The 23,632-nt window shown below is 42.0% G+C and overlaps 1 protein-coding gene across 7 annotated transcripts in view; it reads right to left on the minus strand.

Moving 5' to 3' along the window:
- The window catches only part of MSI2 (musashi RNA binding protein 2), a 973,036-nt gene that overhangs the window by 119,018 nt on the left and 830,386 nt on the right, over positions 1 to 23,632 (minus strand). For 5 of the 7 annotated variants that reach the window (XM_069757786.1, XM_069757783.1, XM_069757782.1 and 2 more), the window contains one exon: positions 11,477 to 11,542. The exons of the other annotated variants lie outside the window; for them this stretch is intronic. In XM_069757786.1, the coding sequence (XP_069613887.1) occupies positions 11,477 to 11,542 (66 nt within the window). The remainder of the gene's footprint in view (positions 1 to 11,476; positions 11,543 to 23,632) is intronic. 7 annotated transcript variants of the gene reach the window in all.

A 23,632-nucleotide genomic window follows, 5' to 3' on the forward strand; every position in this document is an offset into this window, starting at 1 on the left:
AATTTATTGTGATACCTGCCTTGCATCGGTTTTCTTGGAAAACCCTTTTTAAGAAAAATTCCAATTAAAAAAAATAAATTTTTTTTGCAAACAAGCTATAAGTGTACGAGTTGTCTAATTCTCCCCCAAGGAAACACATCCAGGAGACCACGTGCATGGTCACAGAGCAGACAACATCTGGTTAGATCTTGTTATTAATTACTAATAATTATTAGAATAAAATGTGCTCTGGGCAATACGGATACACTGTATTATGTCTAGATGAGGGCCTGATTGGTGGTGCATGGCACGGAGATTCTTATTTTGGTGCTCTATCAATTTCTCTCCATCATTCCCGCAGATCTTGCACTGAGTATAATGAATCAGTTTTGCCCTGGAGCGTTTTGTTTAGTGTAATCACTAGCACAGTTTAGAGTAAACCCATCCTCCACACTGCCAAATGACAAGCCAAGCCATAATAACCAAGTAATAACACTGTTATTAAAGCATGAGTGACATATTCACCCTAAAAAGCAATGGTGCTAGGCAGACATTGCCGCGATTCAGTATCACTTTAGTGATAGTTACTGATTTGAGATATGCCAGCTACCTAATTTATCCCAGTTTATTGCTGGAGGGCACAGTCGTAGTGTAGTCCAATGCTGTGACTGTGGCATGCAAGGACTACTGCTGATACCCATGGTGGTATTACTACTTGTATTGTTAAATTAAGTATGCATATTGTAAATGTTTTCCCTGTCACTTCACATCTTCATTGCCTCTCGCCGTAATGGGGCTCGCTATGCGGTAAGGTTCTGTGTTCATTAGTTTAGACGAATGATGGTTCCTGTAAGGCTGTTTGGTCCTGCAGAGTGCCTTAGCTGTATATTCTACCGTTGATAGATCGAGGTGCTTACAGCTGTTTGTTTTCTACAAAGCACAGATTTCTTATGTGCGCAATGATCATCTCCATTAGAGCCAAGCCAGACAAGGTTAACACATTACTGAGCGTGTGTAATAATGTCAAATGCTTGCAAAGAGCAGTGTATTATTGAAGAGTTTCTTGCGTTTAATTTAGATCCAATATCAAGTTGTGGGATAGTGAACCGAGACCAGATAACTACATGTTTCGGGTTAGCAAAATGAGTTTGTCACCACTGAAGTTACAAGTGCTTACATGTTCATTCACTGAACGGAGTGCAGTAATTGCAGATATTGGCAACTTGATGAATACGCTGCAATTATGTTTCATTTGTACTGTTAAGCCGGTGACAAAAGTACTTACACGACAACACACTATGGTTCAATAATTATTTGTAACACCATTGCATTAAATTGTCGATGTGCCCAAGGCCAACTAAGCAAAGCATCTCCTAATCGAACGGCTACAGAAGTAGCATAGGACACCACTGGTCAAGCAAGCAAAGGGGTGAGAATGCTCTACAGAAATAGGGTATAATGCCGCATCTAATGCTCTTTCATTATTTATGCCATCAAGGTAAATCAACTACACACAAAAGTGGATGAACAAAAACTAAAACATGTTTTCAAAGATAGACTCTTGAGTTGGTTTGATTACACAAGCAAAACATGCAGTCAGCTGATATGAAGAGGAAGCTGGACTCGGAGAGAGGGTTAATTTATAGGAATCTTCCTGCTGACAGAGCTCAGAAGAGTATTTGAGAGGAGGGGTGCAAGTGTGAGAGGCTGGAAGCTATGTCTCAGATACCCTCTCTTGCAGCAGCCTCAACCAAGCAAGAGAGAAACAGAAATGCAATTGCTCACGCTCACCATCCAGCTTAGAAGCTTACTGTTAGGCCGGGATCACACATGCGAGAAACACGTCCGTGTCTCGCATGTGAAATCCAAGCTCTGGCGCCGGCACTTCGGAGCGGAGTGTGCGGCCGCATAGCAACACATGGAGCTGCACGCTCTGCTCCCAAGTGCTGGCGCCAGAGCTTGGATTTCACATGCGAGACACGGACGTGTTTCTCGCATGTGTGATCCCGGCCTTACTGACTGATCAGGCCTGCAAGTAGAAAGTGTGGCACACCGGCTCATTCTGTATGGTATCGTTTTAATACATAAAGTCTCATAATACTTGAATTACTGTGTGAAGGAGAAACATCACATTACGTGTATTTTAACCATCACCATTTACACACCAGCGGACTAAATTTAGATAAGACTATAGTGGTCTTTGCCTATAGATGTCCCCCCTGCTCTTTCTACTTGCTAAGCCCCAAGGGCTGGTGTTAAAGTTACGCAGAATCTACTCACAAACAAAACTTTAAAAAAGAGTTTAGTAAAATAGCAAACAAAATATCAAAATCAACCTTTTACAAACTAAACCACAAAAGCAGTACAATATAAAGGCTTTTCTGGTGTACAGCCCTTAAAAGCCTATATATCACTGTTTTTTTGTTTTCACATGATAAAAATCAGGTAGGAAGAATATAAACTGTAGAAACGTGGTACAACTGTTACTATAATGGAAACTCACGGTCTTGGTTAGCCACTGGTAACACAGAGGCACAACCAACAAGACTTCAGATTACGAAACCTTTGCAATCTGCAAGCAGTGCCCAGTTTGAATGGAACGATTTTTGGTTTTGTTTATTTTGTTATTTTAATTGTTAAAGGATTTTAGGATTTTTCAAGTTTACATTAATTCTCACGCTTCCGTCATCCAGCAGAATTATGAAGGATCCAGTCAAAACAATTACACTTTATTTAGAAGCGATCTCCCACAATGATTAGTGCTGAAAACCCATACAAATTTACAACTGACTAAAAATGTAGCAAAATCATTTAAGTGATTCCCCAGGTGTTGCAAAACTGCACCTATCAGCATAGTATGATTGCCTTTATTTGTCAAGGCATACAGGGAGTTGTGCACCAATTTAAAGACCATGGCTATAATACACGTTACAAACACTGGAGAATCATGGTCAGCACTGACATGGATGAGGGGTATTGATTAACTTGTACTTTGCTAGAATAATCCTTGGCAGACTAGCATAGTTAATTTCTGGAAAGAATACACTGGTGAGGAAAATCGCAAATGAAAAGAATCATAATTTCTTCTTAAAAATGTACTACAGGGAGCTCTCTTCTGTCAAAGTTAAAGGCATTCACTCATATATCTTCTTATTATGAGGTCACTAGGCTCAGGACAGAGCCGTCAGTAATTTTACTCTGGTCATCAGGAGATCGTCGACTCATGGCTAGAGATGAGTGAACCCGAACTTAAAAGTTCAGGGTTTGTAGCGGACAGTTAGTGTCCGATGCTAAACGCTAAATATGGTCTTCTCCCGGAAGTCCATTGCAAAGTCTGGGGGAAGTCCATTGCAAAGTCTGGGGGAAGTCCATAGCAAAGTCTGGGGGAAGTCCGAGAAAGAGAGAAGTCCGAGAAAGAGAGAAAGAGAGAGAAGTCCGAGAAAGAGAGAGAAGTCCGAGAAAGAGAGAGAAGTCCAAGAGAGAGAGATAGAGAAGTCAAAGAGAGAGAGATAGAGAAGTCCGAGAGAGAGAGACAAGTCCGAGAGACAGAGAAAGAGAGAGAAGTCAGAGAGAGAGAAGTCAAAGAGAAGTCAGAGAAAGAAGTCCGAGACAGAGAGAGAGAACTCCGAAAGAGAGAGAAGTCCAAGAAAGAGAGAAGTCTGAGAGAGATGTAGAGAAGTCCAAGAGAGATAAAGACGTCCAAGAGAGAGATAGAGAAGTCCAAGAGAGAGATAGAGAAGTCCAAGAGAGAGATAGAGAAGTCCAAGAGAGAGATCGAAAAGTCCAAGAGAGAGATCGAAAAGTCCAAGAGAGAGAGAGATAGAGAAGTCCAAGAGAGAGATAGAGAAGTCCGAGAGATAGAGAAGTCGAAGAGATAGAGAAGTGGGATGCTGGGCCGACTGAAATATTCCACCTTGAGTTCTGCAAGCATCTTCTTCAAGTCCATCGGAGCACATCATACAGCGCCTGCCGAGCAGATTCCCACTGCACGTCACAATAAAGAAGAAGGCACTGTTATTCAAGGCTCATCTACAAAGTAGCAGCCCTAGCTCCTACCATCACAAAGCCTTCCTACACCAGAAGCCTCCCAACAAAAAGTACCCAAAGCCAGTCTGACCAAGCCATCAACCTCCATGGCCTGACAAAAGGTGAAATCCAGAAAATGATGATACACAAAGTCAAAGAGGAATATCTCAGCATCTGGAGGAACGACAAACAAATCCCAGAAATTGACGATATACCAGAACCTACAGAGGGAGTACAAACTAGCCCCATATCTAGAGAAACTAGAAAACCCCAAAGAGTGACAGATCCTGAGCCGATACAGACTGAGTGCCCACAGCCTACTCATCAAATCCGGGCGTCACCGACAGAATTACAAGCTCCGAGAGAGCAGACTCTGACAGAGGTGCTCCCAGGAGGCCGTGGAAGATGAGGCCCACTTCCTGCTGAGATGCCCCAAATACTCCATAGTGAGGGACACTCACTTCAAGAGACTGTCTGATCTCCTCCCAGACTTCACCTCCATGTAGGAAGAGAAACTACCGATAATACTGGGGGTAGAGGAAAGTGCAGCGGCGGCCATAGCAGCGGAATATGTCAGTGCCTGCCACAGACTAAGAGGAGCTTGATATGTCATGGACTCCTGTACCCCACCCTGGACATGTCCCTATCCCACGACTAAAGAGCCTGATATGCCATGGACTCCTATACCCCACCATAGTCATGTCTCCTATCCTCTAAAAGGAGCCTGATTTATCCTGGACCTCTGCATGCCTTTCTACCCCACCACCACCCCCCTATTTTTAACATTTGCTTTGGATATGCTAACACGTACTTAGTCCTGCCAATAAAGCTCATTTGAATTGAATTTGAATTGAGAAGTCCAAGAGAGAGAGATAGAGAAGTCCAAGAGAGAGAGATTGAGAAGTCCAAGAGAGAGATTGAGAAGTCCAAGAGAGAGATAGAGAAGTCCAAGTGAGAGATAGAGAAGTCCAAGTGAGAGACAGAGAAGTCCAAGTGAGAGATAGAGAAGTCCAAGTGAGGGAGAGAGAGAAGTTCAAGACAGGGAGAATTTTCCAGCTCAAAAGTTTGAGACCCATTGTTTTCAATGTGGTTTGGGTCCTGGATCAAGTTCGGATACAGTTCTGATATCCGAACCAAACTTTGGAATAAAGTTAGGGTCGGATACTAGAATCCAAACCTCCACGGGTCCGCTCATCCCTACTCAGGGCACCAAATTGTACAAAATTCCATGCCTAGAACTGCAGTGGTCTGCTGCTTCTAACTGCTGTGAGGCAGTGACCAGTATTATATGTGAGGGTCACTATGTGTCACCCAGGATGCTCATAGAAGCATATTAAGGCCGCATATTAAGGTATAGCTGTGGTCGCAATGCTGAATAAAATTAAGTGTGGAATTAGACAAGCTATTTGCCCAAGGCAGATTTAAGAAAATCCAGCATGGGGTTTTATTTTTGGAGCAAACTACAGGATGGTAGTGGGGAGTTCGCTCCCTCCAGGTTGGGTCTTACAAGTGGCCCATTGCCACAGATACCATTTAAAAACCCTGCAGCAAAGGGTTGGGTGTTTCAGTCTTGGTTTGCAAGCTGCAGAGCAGGTGGCTCTGCTAGGCTCAGCCTATGTGAAGTAACACAGAGCGAAGCAAAGCAAAAAGGCCTGGCATCCCTCAGCGTGACAAGGTGGTGCAGTCGCCCATGGCAACCGGTCTTGGATACGGACTGTCTTGATTCCTGGCTGCGATCCAGAGGATACCATTTTGTTTTCCTTTTGTGAGAATGGTGAACACTTTGCTTTGAAATTTCCTGTGGTCACTGCCTATCACACTGCACTATACTGCCTATGCTACATGGATGTAGGGTTAGGTCTCTCATTATGGCAGATAATATAGAAGTTAGGCTTAAAAAGGTTGTTCAGGATGATTAACTATGGTATTGCCTGGTATTGCAACTCAGCTACAATACCCCACACAACCTGCGGACAAGTGTGGCAACATGTTTGTTAAAATGGAGCCATGTTTTTCTATTATTGGACAACACCTTTAAGTATCTTTAATAAATATGTATACCACCTGGAGTAATGTTTTTAGGAGTTAATAAGGTGCAGATGTCTTCAATGACAATATATAAAAAATGTGATGGAAATACTTTGCTAATGATCTCAAAAGAAAAAAATATTAATAGAAAGCAGGATATTCTGTAATTTATGTAGACAGGGTTTCTTTCATTAGGATATTATAGCCTTCTTTAGTGAAATTATAAGTGTTTAGAAGGAGACAGCGAATAGATTGCATGCAAACACAATAATTGCATTTGCGAAAGAACAAGTGGATGGGGCAGGGAGGAAGGATGCGAAACACAGAAAGAGGACATATGTTTGTCTTTATTATGGAGAAATCTGCTTAAGAACTGGCAAAGTTTCAGAATCAAAATATGTATTGATGTCTTCATTAACAGAAAGGTTTTACAAGGTGAGCAGACCATGCTGTATACCCACAACAGGAAGGAAAGACGGAAGGCATTAAAAGAGAACTCAAGTTATTATAAATATATCCCCTTTTATCGGATATATATCCTATAAAAAGGGAGAACAACATGCAGTACTCCAGTTGCTGTGAGACTACAACCCCCAGAATGCCCTAACCGCTGCAGACATTGGAGCATTTTTGGAACTTGTAATTTCACAACAGCTTGAAAATGAAAATTTCAAGAGGATTAGTCAGATCCTGACATGTCTTGCATTGATCCTCTGTCATAACTTCTGGACACATCGGACTACGCTGACAACTGGTGTTGCCACTTCCTTTGTAAAAGGGGTGTTTTTCTAGACTGGCACTGTCATCACAATGTGTAAGGACACACCCTGCTGAGGAGGGGAATGCTCAATCCACTGTCAATGTATTCACAACTTTCCGAGAGGAATAACAGAGGGCTAGTTTAACATCATTATTGAAAAGATTCTTCAGAATATATGTTGCTTGAAAAAAAATGGGTCATATAAGGAATGTTGGCAAGTCAGCATTCATGATGCGAAGGCACGCTGCATAGAGCCAGCAAGTCCAAACATAGCTTGTCTCTGCCAAATCATTCAGTTGTTGCTGGATAGTAGAGATGAGCAAATCGATTTGCAGGACCCTGGTCCTGCAAATATAGCAATACAATTTGGCCGCCAGACAGAAGCCCTGTAAACTGCTTCCTTCTTGTTGGAAACCCTTGTACCTCTTCTGATTTCTAGGCCTAGCGTGACATCATGTGTGTCACAAACCAACAATGATGACACACCGGGAATACAAATCAGGACAATTTACAGGGCCCTCATTCGGCAACCATGGGTTACTGAAGTAGTCACTGTACCAGTGTCCTGCAAATGTATTCACTCATCTCTACTGGATGGCAGAATCAAATTTAGTCTGCCCATGCTGCTAGGGGATCTAGCCAGAGCTAGAATCTATGCGTCCGATTCATCATTTCCGCTTTATTTAAGTCACTTTTATTTTTGAGTCTTCTGTTATTTGCCAACATTGTGTTCCAAATTCTTCAAAATGGTGCAATTTATGAATTTGACTCAAAATCAAAAATGCTCCTTTTTTTTTACATTTTTAACAAAATGTTTTTTTTTTTTTTTTTACCATCAAACATTCTTTAACCCCTTGATGACCTTGTGATTTTCCATTTTGAGTTTTCGTTTTGTGCTCCCCTTCTTCACAGAGCCATCACTTGTTTATTTATCAGTCAATATAGCCATGTGGGGGTTTATTTTTTGCGGGATGAGTTGTACTTTTGTACAACAGCATTTCTTGACAAATAATGTACTGAGAAACGGGAAAAAAATCCAAGCGCGTTTAACTGGCAAAAAAGGGTTTTTTTTTGCCATGTTAACTAAATGCTAAAAATGACCTGCCATTATAATTCTCCAGGTCATTTCGAGTTTGTAGATACCAAACATGTATAGGTTTTTCAGGATCTGGGGTTGGGTGAGGGCTTAATTTTTTGCATGCCGAGCTGACATTTTTATTGATTATTATTATTTAATTATATAGCACCATTAATTATATGGTGCTGTACATGAGAAAAGGAGTTAAGTACAGGGTTATAGATATCGTTTACAGTAAACAAATTTACAGTGACAGACTGGTACAGAGGGGAGAAGACCCTGTCCTTGCGGACTTACATTCTACGGGATAATTGATACCATTTTGGGGTAGATACAATGTTATGATCGCCTGCTCTCGCATTTTATTGCAATGTTGCGGCGACCATAAAAAAAAAAAAGTAATTCAAGCATTTTAATTTTTTTTCTCATTATGCAGTTAATTTAGTTTATATTTTGATAGCTTGGGCGTTTCTGAAATCAGTGATACCAAATGTGTATTTTTTTGTTTTATTTTCAATGGGGCAAAAGGGGGGTGATTTGAACTTATATTTTCTAAAACATTTTTTTACACTACTTACTAATAGTCTCCTTTGGATACATGAAGGAGTGGTCATCCGATCACTTGCGCTAAATATTAGCAGGGCCTCAGCCATGCTATGTGTAGCAGAAATGATCATCGTCAATGAATGTAGTCCACGGGCCGGCGGCCATAAGAGATCTGCAATGACAGGTAAAGAGGTCTTCTGCAGACCCCCAGATGCCATACCAACCCATCTGCGCTCCGCGATCATGAGACAGACTCACAAATGGGCGGGGTTTGTGACATGCTTCCGGTAAGTGTGAGTTAAATGCCACTGTCAGAGATTGACAAAGGCATTTAACATGTTAACAGCCGTGGGTGGATCGAGATTCCTGCCGCGGCTTTTAGAGGCACATGACAGCTGTTCAAATCAGTTTTCATGTGCCTGAAAAGATGCGAGCTCAGCGCCAGAACAGGCATCAAAGACATGGAGGTCACCTATGAGGTACCTATAGCTCATAGGTCGTAAAGTGGTTAAAAAGGCACAAAAAGCATCTAATTAAAAACTCCTCAAGAAACTGTATTCCACTGGAGGTCCTGGAGTGAGATGCGGCAAAAAAATGTGACATTTGGAAAAAGTTCTATTTAATGAATCGGTCTAAAATATATGGACAGCAGTGCTTTAAAAAAACAAAATACTACCTTAAAAGTGGAGCAAGAGATATAAAGAATAAGGTGCAAATAGTAAAACTACTTAAATTACTCCAGAAAGCTGGAGAAACCGGTCTCTATAATTCTTCCAATTCTCTTTATTTAAATTGTCGATTTCGGACCCTCTTGATTAAAGTAAAATACTTTGTGGGCCTAGGGCTCATTCAAGCAATGTGATTTTGAGTTGAAATTATGCCAAATTAAAAGGGTTGTCCACTACTAAGACAACCCCTTCTCATTCTTACACAATAAAAAAGCCTATACTCTCACTCCTTTGACTGCACCATTCCCATGGTGTCGGCACTCGCGGCCCCAGGGATTTCGTTGGTTGCATTACACATGCTGCCCGATGCCCAATCAGCGTTACTGTCCCAGCCTTCGGACAAATTGAACATGAAGAGGAAGTCAGATCAGCTGGAGCCCAGACTTCCTCTACAATTTGCCTGAAGTCGGGGACAGTGACATCAGCACTGATTGGGCGCCGGGGTCACGTGTCACAATAACCACACGGGAGCCCTGGGGAGAGCAAGTGCCAACACCACGAGAACGGCGCCGGCACGAAGGTGAGTATAAGCTTTTTTATTTTATCTGGGCCAAGTATGAGTTATGACAAGAAGTTGTCCTAGCAGTGGACAACTTCTTTAACTCTGAATTCCTTCATAAAAACGCATGCTCCAGCAACACAGTATTGAATTAAGTAGCTGCTGGATACCTCGGGCTCCCCTTATCCCAAGAAAAGCAATTTAACATGGGTCCCAATATAACAAGGTAAGAGTTTGTGATGGTGTGATGAAGCATTAGTAGAAAGACAAAAGTTGAAACAAGCAGCAAGTAGGATTTTATAGTGACTTTTCTCAAACTTTATACTTTTATTTAAACATTAAGAGGGTGTCCACTACTTTTCATTGATGACCTATCCATAGAGCTGCAGCAAAACAATGGGGGCAGCATTGGAGACTAAAAAGTGAACCCGGCAAAGAAGTACAAACCGCTACTGGGGTCGAACATTATCTGAAAAGGGGAAAAACCCTTTGATTTATGTTTAACAGTTTCCTCTACATGCTAACAGCTGACTTGCCTGTCAAATGACCTAGCGTTCAGCATTGAGAACAGTGAACATGATTAATCGGAGCCTTCTATGGAAGTGTACCAGCTCTATGTCCATAGACTTCTTAAGAGATGAATAAACTCCTTAGAACCTTACGAACTATTAATAAAATAGAAAGCAATGCTTTCTAGTGACATTTTATGTAAAGTTTTTTTTTTTACAGAATCAAAAAGAAAATATAATTTAACTACGGCATCTTTTACTTGGGAATTCCACCAAAAACCTGTTTAAGGAAAGTTTGCATGAAATGCACATCATGGCCAGAAAGTCCATAAAGGACCACCAAAACTAGAATAGAAGCTGGCTTCTTTGCAAAAGTTACTAATAACATTCACAGATATGTATATTATCTATGTAGGTATTTGTCTTTAACTCTTTCACTGCCAAAGACTTATGTGATGTGTCATGACTTTACTCGTTTGCCAGAATAGAAAGTTTAGATTTAGAACTGAACTTGCCGGTTTTGTGTGCAGACTTTCAGCCACAACCATTAATTTTTATGCACTTTTTTGTTTTTTAACAAAATGCTGTGCTTTGATGTAAAATTGCATAAAGACTCCATTAACTCTAAATTAATGGATGGCATTTTCACAATGTGCTCTTGATGATAGACAGGTGCTCTAGAGAAAAGTACTCTCTTTGCAACAGCTCTCCTCTCTTGCCAATAAAGGATGACCTTAAACAGGGAATCGCACACTTAATTCAGAAATCTTTAGATGAGGATATGAAAATAGATTGAAAATGGGACAACTCTTTAAGTCCTATTAAAGGATTGGGCATCCATGTCTTTTTGGGTAAAATGTCTGCGATCAGATATTATGGCGTCGATATTGGACATCTCAAGCTATATCTATGAATGTCATTGGTATCTTCTTTAATTAAGACAACATCTGTCTCAGGTTTGGTGGCTTTTTTTATTTTATTTTATCAAGTTATAGGATTTGCTCCAAAACGAACTACAAATGGGTTAAATAAATAGCTTTTTATACCAATTTCAATTATTATTACTAATATTAAATAAGTACAATTTTCATAAATTAACCAACTAAGTATTATAAAGAGCTAGTATGTCGCTATATCTACTTGACAGCAACTGTAACTTACTTGAGTGGGGACGACCTGCGGATCAAACCTGATACTTCACCTTTAACTTGCAAAGGAAATGAATGACTATAATCAGCAACAGACACTTAAAACAGACCAACCATGCAACTTGCTTCTATCTACCACTACTCTGTGCCACGCTGAGTTCACAAGGCCACCTACCTGATCCTCTTGCTGCCGCCACTGCTGCTGCTGCTACTGGTCCATAGGCTGCTGCTGTAGGGAAACCTAAACAAAAATGAAAAAAACAAAACATGTACGACCAGATTGCAGTAATAATCGAAAGGCAAGTGGCACTCTCATCGTGAAAGAAACTTTTAACTGTTAAGACCTAATGAGAAAAGTACATAAAATACACAAGGCGATAATCACCTTCTACCTCTGAGCCTTTACTGTAAAGTGAATGTCTACTCTAACAATCTCTCCTTTTTTACCCAATACAGATCCATCAGTTAGTGCAGATCAATCTCTTAATATTTGTTTTAATGGTCTAGAACTCTGATTTTGCAACGGCCCTGCATTTTTTTAAGCTGCATGCCAGTTTTCTGTTGAAAAATAGTAGCAAATTATGGTGCATGTCAAACCTGCAAAATAATTGGGACAAGGCTTAGGAGGAGAGAAATTGGTCACTATGGCCTGACAAATTTACTATATTTAGACTGTGTAAATTCGAGGTACTGGTGCAGTGGCAGCCATAAATGGGCCAAATTTAATGCAACTTAATGTAAATTAACCACTATAGAAAAATTCCAGCACAAAGAAAAATTCAAGAGAGAAAAATGTAGCGTAAAATCACAATCAAAAAACAAACAGACATGTCATTAATCATAGGTACTTTTTTGATTATGTGATTTTACATTAAATTAATACATTTTCCTCTTTTTAGTTTTTCTTTTTAATTGAATTTTTCCTTAGTTGTTTTGCCTTTCATGCCAGGCAACCGTTTATTCCGTGCATCATCATATGGACTATTGATTACCGCGCTCTACCTTGGCGAAGTGAGTTTTTTTTTCTTTTTTGAATTCTAAACAAATTAGGTGCACCTTTCTTCAACGTAGTGCATATCATAGCCGACATAAGACATTATTCTTTATAAATTCCCTCCACAGAGCCAAAAATAGTCACACAGAAAAATTCTGGCTACTTGCAGCAAGAACTTGAAGAACCTTGCTGTGTACTCTCCTTTTTTGTTTTACCCATTTACGAGCTGTGTGTCCGAAAACATATTTCCATCCTCAAAGAAAATATGTCAGTGCAAAGAAAAGTAAACATTCACTTGAAGCTATGAAGTACATGAAACCACTTCCCTTTCCTATTTAAAGAAATTGTCTGCTTCAAATTCAGCCTTGCATAATAAGAGATGTTCACAGAGTCTCCTAAACTACACTGCTCAAAATAGAAAAGGAACACTAAAATCCCACATCCTAGATATCACTGAATGAAATATTCCAGTTGTAAATCTTTATTCATTACATAGTGGAATGTGTTGAGAATAAAACCTAAAAATTATCAACGTAAGTCGCAATATCCCACGGAGGTCTGGAGTTGGAATGAAGTTACAGGCCGATTCAACTTCAGTGGAAATGCTTCAAGACAAGGAAATGATACTCAGTAGTGTGTGTGGCCTCCACTTGCCTGTATGACCTCCCTTCAATGGCTGGGCATGCTCCTGATGAGGCGGCGGATGGTCTCCTGAGGGATCTCCTTCCAGACCTGGACTAAAGCATGCGCCAACTCCTGGACAGTCAGTGGTGTAACGTGTTCGTTGGTGGATGTGCGAGACATGATGTCCCAGATGTGTTCAATCGGATTCAGGTCTGGGGAACGGGTGGGCCAGTTCATAGCATCGATGCCTTCATCTTGCAGGAACTGCTGACACACTCCAGCCACATGAGGTCTGGCATTGTCCTGCATTAGGAGGAACACAGGGCCAACCGCACCAGTATATGGTCTCACAAGGAGTCTGAGGATCTCATCTCGGTACCTAATGGCAGTCAGGCTACCTCTGGTGAGCACATGGAGGACTGCACGGCCCTCCAAACAAATGCCACCCCACACCATTACTGACCCACTGCCAAACCAGTCATGCTGAACGATGTTGCAAGTAGCAAATCGCTCTCCACGGCATCTCCAGACACTGTCACATGTGCTCAGTGTGAACCTGGCTTTCATCTGTGATGAGCATAGGGCACCAGTGGCGAATTTGACAATCCTGGTGTTCTGTGGCAAATGCCAAGCGTCCTGCACGGTGTTGGGAGTCGATTTTTAATGGTTTGTGCAGACACAGGCACATTTGTGGCCTGCTGGAGGTCATTTTGCAGGGCTTTGGCAGTGCTCCTTCTGTTCCTCCTTGCACAAAGGTTGAGGTAGTAGCGGTCCTGCTGCTGGGTTGTTGCACTCCTATGGCCCCCTCGACGTCTCCTGTTGTACTGGCCTGTCTCCTGGTAGCGCCTCCAGCCTCTGGACACGACGCTGACAGACACAGCAAACCTTCTTGCCACAGCTCGCATTGATGTACTATCCTGGATGAGCTGCACTACCTGAGCCACTTGTGTGGGTTGTAGAATCCGTCTCATGCTACCACGAGTGTGAAAGCACAACCAACATTCAAAAGTGACAAAAACATCAGCCAGAAAGCATTGTTACAGAGATGTGGTCTATGGTTCCCACCTGCAGAACCACTCCTTTATTGAGTGTGTCTTGATAATTGCCAATAATTTCCATCTGTTGTCTATTCCATTTGCACAACAGGATGTTAAATTGATTGTCAATCAGTGTTGCTTCATAAGTGGACAGTTTGATTTCACGGAAGTTTGATTTACTTGGAGTTATAGTCTGTTAAGTGTTCCCTTTATTTTTTGAGCAGTGTATAAGATGATTTTTCTAGGTGCGAAGCAATAAATGTTGCCACAGGATAAAAGTATAGTTATAAAGTAAGCATTTCCATATATGCCAACGGTGAAATGTCTGATGATCTATTTAAATAGAACTTAATTTGTCAGGGGGGCATGGTTTGCAGGGGACAGGAGCAGACGTGCTTCTACAGTGCTCCTGAACAATCCCCTATACTGAGCTACCTTTTGGCTTAAAAAAGTGGAATTTATAGACCTACAGGCTTGTAAAACCTTGGTTCTTATTTACAGCACCCAAAATGAAGATAAGGTTTTTTACAGGGACAACAAACACTTCAGCTTCTCGGCCTGTAACAAGGCCTCCAAACAAGATGGACGCCACACAGGCAGATATGAGGAGAAAGTACCTCAAGGCCTATGTTACACAAGATGCAGAGAGAGGTGGAGCATGAAATTTCATGGGAAATGCCAAGGAGACTTATGAAAAAGGTCCCTTTTACTCCGGTGTCCAGGAGGGTTTCACATGCTCCCCGAGACAACCGGGATTCAGGACGGATAAGGGACAATGGCCATGCTGACTCGTGGTCAGCTGATGTGGAGGCAAAATGCCAGGTGATGTCAGCGCTGTCACCGGTGAGGAGATCCGCGCCCACCGCGACAACACATGCCGACGGAGAGGTGAGGAGAATCCGGGAGCCCGCGATAAGACCGAGAGCCGCCACGCTGCAAAAGGAAGTATCCCAGGACAGGTCACATATCGTGACAGCAGGCAGGTCTTGCGCAGCTGATTCAGTCCGGCGGGAGTTGGGAGGTGAGGCCAGGTGTGGCCTGGTGATTCCTCTGCTGGCCGCTTGCTGCATAGCGGAGAACAAGGTGGCTGGTATGACAGCGGCGGGGGAGGAGGAGATTCCGGCGCTGCAAGATGTTCAGATACACTGTAAAGCGGCGATTAGAACACCGCCACTGCTATATAGCGCCGCAGTCTCTTTTTGCTTCTGAGAGCTATACAGCTCCTAAGTCTCTACATAGCAGCCCACAAACACCAAGTGCAATGGTTAATGACCCCAATAATAAGGGGCTGTGGTGCAGGAGCTGCACCACAGAAGGTAAAGAAGATGATAAAGCGAAAGTTGAAGAGGAGAGAGTTCTGACGATCAGGTGTGGTGAAATGATGATTAAAACTCTGCCACTATATAGCGCCACACAACCTACTCATATATTATCTGGAAGTGCCACACTAAAATCCTCTTCTGACACCCCAATAATCATAGGGGAATCCCATGGAAACTCTGATAATAGGGGGCAATTTTGCAGAAGCCCATCTGTTTAAAAGGCTATGTTAACAAATTTTAATGGTGGGGATCAGCCATCTGACGCATCAGAAAATGACCTTTTCAAACGGCTAATGTCACAACAAAAAATTATATTAGAAGGAATTAGACTGCTTTGTGATAAAAACCTCAGTGAAATACTCCAAAATATACCTCCCAATCCCATCTCATCTAAGGAATTAGCCAATAAAAACTATGTAAACCAAGATACAGACAACTCCTCTGACTTATCAGAGGGGTGAAAAAGAACCCACTCAGAGGAATCCGTAAGAATGATAGATACCTCTGATTATGAAGGTAGTGACTTTAATAATTTCACAGATTCTGATGAAAATTCAACCCAAAATTGCCTCTCAGGGAGCTCTTCGGAGTTTGAGACTCATGAGCCCACAACATTTTTTTTACCACAGCTAAATAAAACGAACTAAGGTGTTAAAAAAAAAAAAAAAAAAAGATGCGGGACCCGAGATCTATTCCTCTAATGTTTCTTTAATAAATAAAGACGAGGGGCAGTACCCCGAAACACATTGTCTGCAAATTGAGATTCTGGTTTGGCTGTTATCCTAAGTCATGTGACAAGGCTCGTTAAAGGGTCGACATTGACTGTTAGGATTGCTACTTCCAATAGGTGGCACTAGAGTTCTAGTCCTCTTCCTCTCTGAAGAGACAATTTGCATATTTCCCAGAGGAGCATTGCGGCTTTAAGTCTCCTCACCTCGACATGCTTATTATGTCACTCTCCGCAAGGAGAAACAATACTTCTTGGATCCTGATGATCTATTTAATTAATAGAATTTTATACTACGTTGATAATTTGTCATTTATGCTCCAGTGAGCACACACATTGACATTATGCAAAAATTTGTAAATATCTTTAATTTCAATTTAACTTTGCTTGAATGGTGAATATTTCAGGTTTGTAGTCAGAACTACACATATCAATATGCGGGTTTTACATAGATTTTGGTGTATTAACTTTAATTTAATTCATGTTTTACCATAACATGATAAAAAAGTATCCCATACTTGGAACCTACACATTTATTCAGATAAGTGTGACCACTTCTCTGCCCCCAGAAACCACCATATCAATACTTACTGCTAATCTTTTATTGGACTTTTGGAGGTTACTCTGTTAAGCCCTTAAAGGGCCACTGTCACCCCCTCTCCAGCCATTATAAACTAAAAGAGCCACCTTGTGCAGCAGTAATGCTGCATTCTAACAAGGTGGCTCTTTTAGTTTTAGGTTCAAGTATACCCCAAATAAAGTGTTTTTGTACTTAGCCACAATTCCTGTCTCTAGCCAATGAGGCGGGTCCTCACTCCCCAGCTCTAACTGCTCCTCTGCCATCACTCCAATCTTCCTGCGCTTTCGGCGCTGCCCCCTCAGCGCTGTGTATGTTTCAAAACCGGCGCCTGCGCAGTGTACTGCTGTGCTGCGCAGACGCAGTAAGCTCTGGCCGTCTGACGTCCCAGCCAGGCTTGCAGACTGCGCCTGCGCGGGCATTGCGGCCAGCCACCTTTGGAATCCCCGCCCCGCACTGTGTTATGCATTATGCACAGTGCGGGGCGGGGATTCCAAAGGTGGCTGGCCGCAATTCCCGCGCAGGCGCAGTCAATGGAAATTTAGCGGGCTTCCACGTTACTTGTAGCAATGGAAAAGCGACATGGCTCATCGCCCCCTTCTGAGCCCCATAGAGTGCCTAAACCACAGTTAGCATCCACGTTTGGCATTTCTGTAGTGATGAGAGCGCACTTAATCTATGGGTTTCCATGTCTTCAGAAGCACGAGCTGGGCGAAATGTATGTGCACAACAATGTACGGGCACTGCACTGGCAGATTTGCAGTTTTCACTCAGCAACATTCACTGTAGCTTGTTTCTGGAAAACATCCATGGAGTCCAAATAGACACTGCACCTGTAGGCAAATTCTCATAGGGGTGTAATTTCCAAAATGGGGTCACTAGAGGGGGAAGATTCTTCTCTTCTGGCATTTAGGAGCTCTGTATATGGACTCCGCAAACTACTGCACAATAATTTGTTCTTCAGTCAAATAGTGTTCTTTCCCTCCCGAGCCTCGCTGTGTGCCTAAGCAGTACTGTACAGCCATATATCAGGTATTGCAGTATTCAGCAGAAATTATGTGACAAATTTTGTTGCCATTTTTAAGCATTTCTTTGTGTGAAATTGTAATAATCCGGGCTAAGTGGCGAAATATAATCATTTTTTTCTTCATTGCCCAATGGTATAAAATTCAGTAACACACCCATGGTGCCAATATGATCTCTGCTCCCGTAGATGAATTCATTGAGAGGTATAGTTTGTAAAAAGAGGTCACTCATGGGGGATGGGAGTTCTGCTGTTCTGGGACCTCATGAACTCTGCCAATGTGAAATGGTACCCTCAAATCATTCCAGTAAAACGTGCACTACTTTATTGCGAGCTTTGCACTGTACCTCAAAACCAGATTTCGACCATATACACGGTATTGGCGTACTCAGGAGTACCGTAATTGTGTAACTTACTTTGTGCTCCATTTTCTCCTATTATTCCTTTTGAAAATTGAAAACTTGTGACCAAAGGAACATCTTATTGGAAAAAATGGTAACTTTCCAATGACTCAATCCAATGCTCACTACACCGCTGGATAAATTCCTTAAGAGGTGCAGTTTCCACAACAGGATCACTTGTGTGGATTTATGCTGTTTTGCCATGTCATGGGCTCTTCAAATATTCCAGCCAAAATTGTGCTCCAGAATTCAATTGGCACTCCTTCCACTTCAAACCCTGCCGTGCACCAAAGCAGTAGTTTTCCACCACATATGGGGTATCGGCATACTCAGGAGAAATTTCGGAACAAAAGGTTTGGTTCATCTTTTCCTCTTACCCTTGAAAAAATGTAAAATTTGGGGCTAAAACATTTTTATGGGACAAATTAAAATGTTAATTTTTTCCTTTCACTTTGCTTTAATTTCTGTAGAGCACCTAAAGGGTTAATAAACTTCTTAAATGTGGTTTTGAGCATGTTGAGGGGTGCAGTTTTTAGAATGGTGTCACTTTTGGGTATTTTCTGTCATATAGACCCCTCAAAGTTACTTCAAACCTGATGTGGTCCCTAAAAAAAATGTTTGCAAGTTTTGTTGGAAAAATGAGAAATTGCTGATCAACTTTAACACTTCTAACTTCAAAACCAAAAAAATATGTTTAAAATATTATGGAGATGTAAAAAAAAAAATTATAAATGCTATTTTTACAGCATGACTAACTTGTTTAAGGATAAGAACATAAAAAAATTGTGTTTTGGGTCATTGTCCTGCTGGAAGACCCATGACTTCTGAGGGAGACCCAGCTTTCTCACACTGGGCCCTACATTATGCTGCAAAATTTGTTGGTAGTCTTCAGACTTCATAATGCCATGCACACGGTCAAGCAGTCCAGTGCCAGAGGCAGCAAAGCAACCCCAAAACATCAGGGAACCTCAGCCATGTTTGACTGTAGGGACCGTGTTCTTTTCTTTGAATGCCTCTTTTTTCTCCTGTAAACTCTATGTTGATGCCTTTGCTCAAAAAGCTCTACTTTTGTCTCATCTGACCAGAGAACATTCTTCCAAAACGTTTTAGGCTTTATCAGGTAAGTTTTGGCAAACTCTAGTCTGGCTTTTTTATGTCTCAGGGTAAGAAGTGGGGTCTTCCTGGGTCTCCTACCATACAGTCCCTTTTCATTCAGATGCCGACGGATAGTACGGGTTGACACAGTTGTACCCTCGGACTGCAGGGCAGCTTGAACTTGTTTGGATGTTAGTCTAGGTTCTTTATCCAACATCCGCACAATCTTGCGTTGAAATCTCTTGTCAATTTTTCTTTTCCATCCACATCTAGGGAGGTTAGCCACAGTGCCATGGGCTTTAAACTTCTTGATGACACTGTGCACGGTAGACACAGGAACATTCAGGTCTTTGGAGATGGACTTGTAGCCTTGAGATTGCTCATGCTTCCTCACAATTTGGTTTCTCAAGTCCTCAGACAGTTCTTTGGTCTTCTTTCTTTTCTCCATGCTCAATGTGGTAGACACAAGGACACAGGACAGAGGTTGAGTCAACTTTAATCCATGTCAACTGGCTGCAAGTGTGATTTAGTTATTGCCAACACCTGTTAGGTGCCACAGGTAAGTTACAGGTGCTGTTAATTACACAAAATAGAGAAGCATTACATGATTTTTCGAACGGTGCCAATAATTTTGTCCACCCCCTTTTTTATGTTTGGTGTGGAATTATATCCAATTTGGCTTTAGGGCAATTCTTTTTGTGTTTTTTCATTTAAGACAAATTAAATGAAGATAATAATACCAAAGAATTTGTGATTGCAATCATTTTCAGGAAGAAACTGAGTATTATCTGACAGAATTGCACGGGTGTTAATACTTTTGGACATGACTGTATATTGCCCAGTCACGTAGTATATTGCCCAGCCACGTAATATATTGCCCAGCAACGTAGTATATTGCCCAGCGACGTAGTATATTGCCCAGCGACGTAGTATATTGCTCAGCCACGTAGTATATTGCCCAGCCACATAGTATATTGCCCAGCCACGTACCACGTAGTATATTACCCAGCGACGTAGTATATTGGCCAGTCACGTAGTATATTGCCCAGCTACGTAGTATATTGCCCAGTCACGTAGTATATTGCCCAGTGACGTAGTATATTGCCCAGCCACATAGTATATTGCCCAGCCACATAGTATATAGAAGAGCCACGTAGTATATTGCCCAGCGACAAAGTACATTGTCCAGCCACATAGTATATTGCCCAGTCACGTAGTATATAGCAGAGCCACGTAGTATATTGCCCAGTCACGTAGTATATTGCCCAGCCACATAGTATATAGCAGAGTATATAGCGTCGTATATATACTCACCTATAGCCCGTTGAAGTCCTGCTATACTTACCATCCGCCGCCTTTCCCGCTCCTCGCCACGCTCCTGGGATCGCTCCATTGCAAGCGACAGCTTGCGGTTCCAGGGCTGGTGTGAGCAGGACCTATGATGACGTCGCGGTCACATGACCGTGACGTCACAGCAGGTCCTTGTCCCACACCAGCCCTGGGACGGGACCGGAAGCTGCCGCTTGCAATGGAGCGGTTCCGGGAGCGTGGCGAGGATCGAGAAAGGCGGCGGAGGGTAAGTATAGCAGGTTTTTTTTTAAATTACTTTTAACATGACATATTTTTACTATTGATGCTGCATAGGCAGCATCAATAGTAAATAGTTTGGGACACATAGGGTTAATAGCAGCGGTAACAGAGTGCGTTACACCACGGGCCGTTACCGCTGCCATTAACCCTGTGTGAGCTGTGAGCGGAGGGGATTACGGAGCGGGAGCCGGGCAGTGACTGCTGGGGAGTAGGGGAGGGACTAATCGGACTGTGGCCGTCTCTGATTGGTCGCGGCAGCCATGACAGGCAGCTGCCGAGAGCAATCAGCGAATGAATAACCGTGACAGAAAGACAGACAGACAGACGGAAGTACCCCTTAGACAATTATGTATATACTAGATGGTGGCCCGATTCTAACGCATCGGGTATTCTAGAATATGCATGTCCCCGTAGTATATGGACAATGATGATTTCAGAATTCGCGGCAGACTGTGCCCGTCGCTGATTGGTCGATGCAACCTTTATGACATCATCGTCGCCATGGCAACCATTATGACATCTACGTCGATACTGTGCCCGTTGCGGATTGGTCGAGGCGAATTCGCGGCAGACTGTGACGGTCGCTGATTGGTCGAGGCAACCTTTATGACATCATCATCGCCATGCCAGTTCCAGCAAAGGTAATCGGTTTTTGACAACTATGAGAGACAATTACCTTTCACAACTGGTTCAGGACCCAACAAGAAAGGGGGCACTGCTAGACCTAATATTAACCAACAGGCCAGACCGCATATCAAATATAAGGGTTGGGGGTCACTTGGGAAATAGCGATCACAAAATAATAAGTTTTCATGTATCCTTTAAAAAGATGTGTAGTAGAGGGGCTACAAGGACACTAAACTTCAGGAGGGCAAATTTCCAACGGATGAGAGAGGATCTTGGTGCAATTAACTGGGACGATATCCTGAGACACAAAAATACACAAAGAAAATGGGAGACGTTTATTAGCATCCTGGATAGGACCTGTGCACAGTATATACCGTATGGGAATAAACATACTAGAAATAGGAGGAAACCAATATGGCTAAATAGAGCTGTAAGGGGCGCAATAAGTGACAAAAAGAAAGCATTGAGAATTAAAGGAAGTAGGTAGTGAGGAGGCATTAAATAAATACAGAAAATTAAATAAATTCTGTAAAAAGCAAATCAAGGCAGCAAAGATTGAGACAGAGAGACTCATTGCCAGAGAGAGTAAAAATAATCCTAAAATATTCTTTCACTACATAAATAGTAAGAAACTAAAAAATGATAGTGTTGGCCCCCTTAAAAATAGTCTGGGTGAGATGGTGGATGAGGATAAGGAAAAAGCCAATATGCTAAATGACTTTTTTTCATCAGTATTTACACAAGAAAATCCCATGGCAGACAAAATGTCTAGTGATAAAAATTCCCAATTAAATGTCACCTGCTTAACCCAGCAGGAAGTGCGGCGGCGTCTAAAAATCACTAAAATTGACAAATCTCCGGGCCCGGATGGGATACACCCTCGAGTACTGCAGGAATTCAGTACAGTCATTGATAGACCATTATTTTTAATCTTTAAAGACTCCATAATAACAGGGTCTGTACCACAGGACTGGCGTATAGCAAATGTGGTGCCAATATTCAAAAAGGGAACAAAAACTGAACTCGGAAATTATAGGCCAGTAAGCTTAACCTCTACTGTGGGTAAAATCCTGGAGGGCATTCTAAGGGACGCTATTACTGGATCTGAAGATGAATAACCTCATGACCCAGTATCAGCATGGGTTTACTAGGGACCGTTCATGTCAGACTAATTTGATCAGTTTCTATGAAGAGGTAAGTTCCGGATTGGACCAAGGGAACCCAGTGGATGTAGTGTATATGGACTTTTCAAAAGCTTTTGATACGGTGCCACACAAAAGGTTGATACATAAAATGAGAATAATGGGGATAGGGGAAAATATGTGCAAGTGGGTTGAGAGCTGGCTCAGGGATAGGAAACAAAGGGTGGTTATTAATGGAGCACACTCGGACTGGGTAGCGGTTAGCAGTGGGGTACCACAGGGGTCAGTATTGGGCCCTCTTCTTTTTAACATATTTATTAATGACCTTGTAGGGGGCATTCAGAGTAGAATTTCAATATTTGCAGATGACACTAAACTCTGCAGGGTAATCAATACAGAGGAGGACAATTTTATATTACAGGATGATTTATGTAAACTAGAAGCTTGGGCTGATAAATGGCAAATGAGCTTTAATGGGGATAAATGCAAGGTCATGCACTTGGGTAGAAGTAATAAGATGTATAATTATGTGCTTAATTCTAAAACTCTGGGCAAAACCGTCAATGAAAAAGACCTGGGTGTATGGGTGGATGACAAACTCATATTCAGGGGCCAGTGTTAGGCAGCTGCTACAAAGGCAAATAAAATAATGGGATGCAATAAAAGAGGCATAGATGCTCATGAGGAGAATATAATTTTACCTCTATACAAGTCACTAGTTCGACCACACTTAGAATGCTGTGCACAGTTCTGGTCTCCGGTGTTTAAGAAAGACATAGCTGAACTGGAGCGGGTGCAGAGAAGAGCAACCAAGGTTATTAGAGGACTGGGGGGTCTGCAATACCAAGATAGGTTATTACACTTGGGGCTATTTAGTTTGGAAAAACGAAGACTAAGGGGTGATCTTATTTTAATGTATAAATATATGAGGGGACAGTACAAAGACCTTTCTGATGATCTTTTTAATCATAGACCTGAAACAGGGACAAGGGGGCATCCTCTGCGTTTGGAGGAAAAAAGGTTTAAGCATAATAACAGACGCGGATTCTTTACTGTAAGAGCAGTGAGACTATGGAACTCTCTGCCGTATGATGTTGTAATGAGTGATTCATTACTTAAATTTAAGAGGGGACTGGATACCTTTCTGGAAAAGTATAATGTTACAGGGTAT

Source organism: Ranitomeya imitator, chromosome 3 (genome assembly GCF_032444005.1).
Source record: "Ranitomeya imitator isolate aRanImi1 chromosome 3, aRanImi1.pri, whole genome shotgun sequence".
In the NCBI taxonomy this organism is placed as follows: Eukaryota; Metazoa; Chordata; class Amphibia; order Anura; family Dendrobatidae; genus Ranitomeya; species Ranitomeya imitator.